Source organism: Ananas comosus, linkage group 18 (assembly GCF_001540865.1).
Source record: "Ananas comosus cultivar F153 linkage group 18, ASM154086v1, whole genome shotgun sequence".
In the NCBI taxonomy this organism is placed as follows: domain Eukaryota; kingdom Viridiplantae; phylum Streptophyta; class Magnoliopsida; order Poales; family Bromeliaceae; genus Ananas; species Ananas comosus.
The window spans coordinates 3749514-3756826 of NC_033638.1; the positions used below are offsets into that span (position 1 = coordinate 3749514).

A 7313-nucleotide genomic window follows, 5' to 3' on the forward strand; every position below is an offset into this window, starting at 1 on the left:
TTTCATGATTCGCGACGAATTTGGAGTAGGAGGTAGAGCAAAAAGTGTTCCACCCCGAATTCGCTCCGTTAAGATATGCCATGAATAGGGATGTTAACTGGTTCGACTTGTGGTGGGTTTTCAAAAACCCGTACTGTAACCTGAACTCGACTCAACTATCAAACTCGAAACCTGAACCCAATTCTAAGACCGCTAGGTTATGAAAATCCATATCCAAATCTAAATCCGGCAAAAAGACTGAAACCCATAACAGAACTCGAAAACCTACCGACCTTTCCTAGTACAAGTGGCAAAGGGCTTGGTGGTTGGTACATGAGGTCCTAAGTTCGAATCCTAGTTGATTCACATTTCCAGCTAAGTTTATTTCTAAATGAAATAAACAAAGCGGGTAGCATGCTACCTCTCTCTCTCTCTCTCAAAAAAAAAAAAAAAAAAAAAGGAACTCGAAAACCTGGACCCGAAAATCCAAACTCGAATGAAATCATTTTTCTTTACCAAATTTCGAAATATATCATACTCAAATCTAAATTTTCAAAGGTTCAGGATCGGTATGGTTTCGGGATCGGTTAGGATTTTGGTTCGGGTTCATATACTATTTGAGCTCGGGTTGGATACATATAAAAATTATACCCGAATCTGAATCCATCGAGTTTTTATTTTTTGTACTCGAAAACCATATCTATTTAGCATTGGTTAAGTCCGTGCCTGTCAACATTCCTAGCCCTGTATCTACCTTGTCAAAATCTGCCTGAAATCTGGTTATGTAATTAACTTATTTACAAAAAACCTATTCATTGTCAAAAACCCTAACCACAATTTTTTCTCCCCACTTCCACCTCCAAAGTTGCTGTCTCTCTCTCTCTCTCTCTCTCTCTCTCTCTCTCTCTCTCTCTCTCTGCACGCGTGTGTGTATAGTACAAATTCGTAGATTTTAATTCTAATAGAATTCTTTCTTTTTCTATATGGATTTGGAGTCGAATTTTAAGTAGGAAACAAAAATAGATATAAGTGGGTGGGTAAACCTATCATATGATATGAGATTCCCTACCCCTAAAACCACCACTGGCCCTGATGCAATACCACCTTCTCCGCTGCGATTCCCTGGTACTTTTTTTTTCAAGTTTTTTTAACATCAGTTGACGATATTTGGTTTATTTCCTATTTGTTTCCTGGGGATTAACATATAAGTTCATCCATCGAGATGTGTTTCTTCAGTTACCTTTTTCAGTGAACAATGTGGAGCTTAGAAAATTTCCTAATAACTAGCATCTGTTTTAGTTCTTTTCTGTGGAGCATCATGAGTAGCAGTTTGCAAATTACGTGAATTGATTTTAGTTTCAAAATCTTTTGTTTCGAATGAATGGTGTGGGCTGGATTATGTAAAAAGGGCACTTCTTTGATAGATTTTTATTATGTATGCAAGAACAAATTCTATTACATATGTGGCCAATGGGCGTTTCCTTCTTCTAATGGCTATATTTCAGCTCTCGACGCCAAGTCTAGGAGGAGAGTCATTCATATTGAAAGATTGTAACGTGTAACGGCTATACACAGTAGATCAATTCTGCAGAGATATTTCTTCTTGCAGTTTTATTCCCATATATTTGGGGCCTTCGAAGGGAGATAGAGACTGCAAAGAGTAGGTGGATCCGAATGGCAGAGTATCTGCTTAGCATGGGCATCCTCATAGACATTGTGGACGAGGAGTGGATGCGAGACACCCTCCCCTGTGACGGTCTGACCCCTATTTCTTGTTAATCGCACATCCCAAACCTTGGCTTAGTCAGTTAGTGCCATTCTAGCTACTCTTTAGTTCTATGGCAAAAGGCTAACTTTTTTTTCCCCCCTTTTATCTTTTGGGTTTCAGAGATCCCGCTTCCGTCTACAATGGCTGCACGAACCGACGACGCTGAGGAAACGAGTACGCCTCTTTACAAGATGAATGTTCTTACATTATTTCCAAGCGTGTTAAACATTGTTCTTGGATCTTGTCTCTTCACCGTTGAAGTCTGACGATTTATTGCTGTAAATCAATTTATTTTCATAAATCAATCTATTCTATTAAGAAACTTGAACTCTGACAATTTATTGGTTGGAATTATTGTGATAGTCAAAGATTGGTAAAATTATTGTTGTTATAATTCTCAGGCAGAAACCTTCTAAAAATGCTAGTATCTCTGTTCTTGTGTCTAAGTTTAATTTTTGTGGTTATAAACTTGCGGTTTAGTCTTCTTTGATTTTGCATGACACTATTTATAATTATTGTGTCTCATATTCTCATCCTGATATTCTAGGAATGTATCAAGTGGTATCCAAGCAAGTTACTTTTTTTGTTAGTTGGTCTTATCATGCTCTAGATGCATATTATCTTATCTTTGTCAAATGTATTATGCACTTCATTGAGTCCCTGTTACTCTACTACTGATTCATATCTTCCGTTCAGTGATTAACGTCATACTATAGGTTTTGTTTTTCCCGTGTTAGTAGTGCTTTAAGGCTTTAAGGATCTATGGCCATATCCGTTATTTCCTGATCTGAAAAATAAATGCCTTATTACCTTCTATTTCAGTTTACTTAATATCCCTAAGGGAATGATTCAGAAGAGACTGACGAAGTGACAACATGTGTTACTAAAATGTTAGGCCAATTTTATGGTTTTGGTTAAATTATTGTCGCTTTTCATGTGTGTCTGTATGAGTGATAGCCTTTGTGGCATGCCATATGTACACATAATCCTTCTCAGGCAAATAGAGTTCAAGGAGGTATTGAAATTGACCTTCAACATGTTAGAATTTTTAAAGGGTCCATTAACACCAATTTAATGGCTGTAGGTTTGTTTATAGTTGAGAATTAAGATTGATGTAGAGAATTGATGGTTGGTTGCTCTTGAGTTGTATGGGAGTTGACTCAATGCAGTGGATTAATTTCGTGAACTAAATCAATGCCACCTATTTTCGTGAACTAAGTCAATGCCGCCACCTACTAAGGGAACAAATCCAATAGTCTAAACTTGAAAGGTCATGCAATAGTACCATGGAAACAATTGCTTTGAGGTGCTTGATGTTTTGCAGTTGTAATAACAGATTGTTATGCTTAATCATTATTTGCAAAAACATTTTCAGTACCTAATCATGGTCATCAAGTCTCTTTACTAAATTTCTTTCTACCATCAGATCAGGAAAGTCAACTGGTGGAGGGAGATGGCTGGCGTGATCTTGGACTAGATAATATCTGAAGCTCTTACTTCATGCAAGGTATGATCTGTTTTTCTCATCTCAGTGGCCATCACTTAATATCCTTTTATTTGACCATCTCTGATCTTATCTTAGTCAACATAGTTTGATCTGATATTCTATTTCTTTTTATGTCATCTCAGTCCACACAATACACATGCACAACAAAATGATCTCATGCTTTTTTATCATTATCGGGCTTAAAGCAAGTTAAGCATGGTAAATGTAACAGCTGAATTTATAGTTTTTGTGACAGAAGTCAAATGTTGTAATAAAATTATGGTAAAAATTTATAGAATTTGCCTAAACTATGGACTATTTTGATTTGACTACTCAACCTTTTAAAATTTTGATTTTGTTATCTAACCTTTCAATTTGTTTGATTTGAGTCAGTCAACAGTAGTTTTACTTCAAAATTTAAATGCTTCATTTATCTTTATAGGTTTTGTTTGTATGCTTCATTTAATTCTCGCAACCATAAATTTTTTAAAGTAATTAGCTTAAATTTTGAAGTCAAAGTACCATTGACTAATTCAAATCAAATAAATTGAAAGGTTGGGTAGTATAACCAAAATTTTGAAAGGTTGGCCGATTCAAAATGGTCCATAGTTTAGATAAGTTCTGTATGTTTTTACTCAAAATTATTGTAATCCTAACTGAAACTTTAGCTGTTAAGCAATTCCATCAATATCTTGTCCTATGTAAGAACACTATAATGTCTTCTCTTGTTTGCTTTTGTTGTTATTATGAGTTAAAATTTATAAATATACTTAGGTTGCCACGTGATTGGCAGAACACTACAAAGTTAAGAATAAGTAAGCTAGGAGGAAAATCAAGAACGTCAAGTATGCATGATTTAGAATATACATCAAAATATGCCTTAGTTTAATAAAGCAACTGCAAATTGTTTCATGTCGAAGGCTTACTCATGCGTTCCACACCTGTCCTCCTTTTTGTGGTGATTGCTGTGTAGCAAGAATCTTGTACATGAATTAGAAATCCCAGAGCAATATCTACTATTGCTAGAGCAAAAGGCGTCAAAACATGTTTAAGTATAATGTATATCCTCTAGCAATAGTAGATATTGTTTTAGCAATATCATTTCCCTAATTTGAAATCCCAAAGCTTGGTAACTAAATATCGATGCTGCATCTCACATATTAGATACTAATCATCAGGCTTCTTTCAGTTGAACATGATGAACAGAAGCTTAAATTACAGTTCTTGTTTTCTGACAGGCCTTTCCTTTGCACATATTTCTGGTCTTGGATCTATGTTGTGTGGAATCTGAATAATGGTTGTACAAATGAGATTCACGCCAAACTGATGAATATTATCTCGAGATTCTCGATGAAGTCAAACTCATGAAATGGCATTTGATAAGCCTTTGAACATTGCAATTTATATCATCTGATTAATTATGTGCAGAATTTGATTCAAGGTTGTCATGTTTGTTTAAAGTGAGTATCACTTTGTTATTTTTCATCTGTTCTCTCTTTGACTTAATTACTGTTGGATCTTGTAGTGGCTTCTGCATGTGCTTTATTTTTTTTACCCTTTCTGAAACACTCCTCATGCTTAAATAGTTATATACTAATATCCGATGAAGATTGCATATCATATTGTAGGAAACCAGTATATTTGATCGTTTCATAGTAATAGGCAAAAAAAAAAGAGAAGCTTTATTATGCCTTCAAACATCATTTTTAGTCACTCGGCAACCAAATTTGTTGCTAGATTTAGTCTGATATTTATGATTTTCTTCCATCGTGAAGGTTGTGAACATGGTTAGTGATCACTTTGTTCATTCTAATGATGTGACTTTTGATGTACACCTGGAGAATGACGAGAATTTTGGCGACTGGCTATAAGCCTGTAATGGAGTAAAACATGGTTTAAATATCTCTTCTAAATGCTTGATTGTCCTGTTAATTTCTGCATTTAAGAATGGCAGGAGTTTTCTTTTAATGCTAGAGATGATGTTGACATTTTAATTTCCTGGGAAGGTGAAATGCTGTCATGCTGCAGATTCATCTCACTCGGATCTAAGACAAACCAGCTGGTCGCATGTTATCTCTTAACACAAACATGAAAGGCCTAAGGGCATGTTTGGTTCGGGTTATCCTGGCAGAATTATAGGTAATTATGTCGGGATTATTATGTTTGGTTTATCGTCTGTAATCTGGTGGGTAATATAGCATTACAAATGATGTAGGATTATATCGAAAATATTACCAAGCAAGAGGTGGGTATCTCATATTACTAGTGATGGTTGAATGGTCTCCCGCCGGTTGCTACGCCGGTATATTCTCAAGCGGCGAAGCCTAGTTTTATCGTATGTTGATCACCGAGAACAAACCCTGGGGGATGGTGATCAACTCAACTTCGAGTTGCCAACTCCCGTTGGCATGCATGAAGCAACCTATACTGTGGCTCCATATCAAGAGGGAATGGAGCAGGGAAGGTTGCTTCTCCAACGGCCACGTAGGGGGATACGTGGTCTATTCCCAGAGGTAGGTTCAAGTTCAGTTTTGAACCTACCGAAGGCGCTTAAAGCGTGTAAGCGCATATTACTTAAAATTACTAAGTTTATCTCTCCAACCCCTAAATTCTTTTAATACGCTATTTTTAAAATTTTAATTTAAAATTTTGGAGAGTTAAAATTTAAATTTTAAAATTTTAATTTTAATTTTTATTTTAAATTTTTAAATTTTAAATTTTAGATTTAAAATTTAAAATTAAAATTCAAATTCAAATTTTACATTATTATTTAGAATAAAATTTAGTAAAAAAATTTATTATTTGTAAATAGTAAAAAATTTTGCTAAATATGACTTAATATAAGGGCAATTTTAAAATAGGCTATTTTATTGTCAAGATTACTGAATTTTATAAAGTAAATTAATCATAGTAATTCTATATACACCGTAATTCAATATTATATTACTGTATTAAACCAACATAATAATGCAGGGGGCTTTTTTTTGCAAATAGCCCCCTGACAAATTTTATTTGCAAATATAGCTCCGTCCAAAAATTATTTGCAAAAATGGCCCTGGCTTTGCCACGCCAGCGCCACGTCAGCGCCACGCGGGCAGAGCTGCGCCAGGTGGTTAAGTTGAACACGGTAAACCATTCATTGTGTTCAAACACGGTGAATAGTTCACCGTGTTCATTGTATTACTTGCCCCGCTTGAGGGGGTGAATAATACATTAGACACAGTGATTGGTTCACCGTGTTTAGACACGGTGAACTGTTCACCACGTTTAGACACGGTGAATTAATCACCGTGTCCTTTACATCCATAACGACCTTGGCCAAATACGGCTTAGGTGTGGCTAGTTGTATTGGACACGGTGAATGGTTCACCGTGTCCAATTCAGTTAGTTCAGGGTTTAGGGTTTAGCTATTACCAAGACTTAGCCATTTTCGGGGTATAGGGTGGCGTATGTTGTATTGGACACGGTGAATGGATCACCGTGTCCAATACCTCAGCAAAATTTTTGCCGCACAAAAATCAATACAAGATTCAATACAAGAATACAATACAGATACCTATCAATACACATCACAACACATCACAACACATCACAACATCACAACATCACAAAATTAATACACATTACAACATCACAACCAATAGAATCTCAATAAATTATCAATACCAAATAATCAAAACAGAATATATAAAATAAATGCAAGTTATACAATAATATATAAATATAATATCATGTTCTCCTCCCTCGACTCTCTCGACCACGTCGCCTACCACGTCCGCGACCACGACCACGACCAACATCATGCTCATCAAAAGGCTCCAAGATCTCCAACTGGTCTAGATGTTCTATAGCAGCACCCTCAATAACCGGCTCAATCACAGCAGTAGCATGTGTCGGTAGTATGTCTGATCGTGGAGAAGCTGAAGAGGAGGGCTGATCTGTACGGATAGACCTCATATGTCGTCGACGCCTAAAATAAACAATATCACCTGCTCGAGCTGGATCTTGCGGTACTTGTGCTGGTGCCGGGTCCGTAACATCAGCATAAAGTGGCTTCTCTATAGGTGATGATGGCCTCGG

The 7313-nt window shown here is 36.1% G+C and overlaps 1 protein-coding gene across 1 annotated transcript; it reads left to right on the forward strand.

Annotated features, from left to right (window-relative positions):
• On the forward strand, positions 454-4789 carry LOC109724282 (anaphase-promoting complex subunit 13). The gene is made up of 4 exons (XM_020253055.1): positions 454-1735; positions 1868-1921; positions 3174-3254; positions 4472-4789. The coding sequence occupies exons 1-3, from the start codon at positions 1654-1656 to the stop codon at positions 3233-3235; spliced, it is 198 nt and encodes a 65-aa protein (XP_020108644.1). The 5' UTR covers positions 454-1653; the 3' UTR covers positions 3236-3254; positions 4472-4789.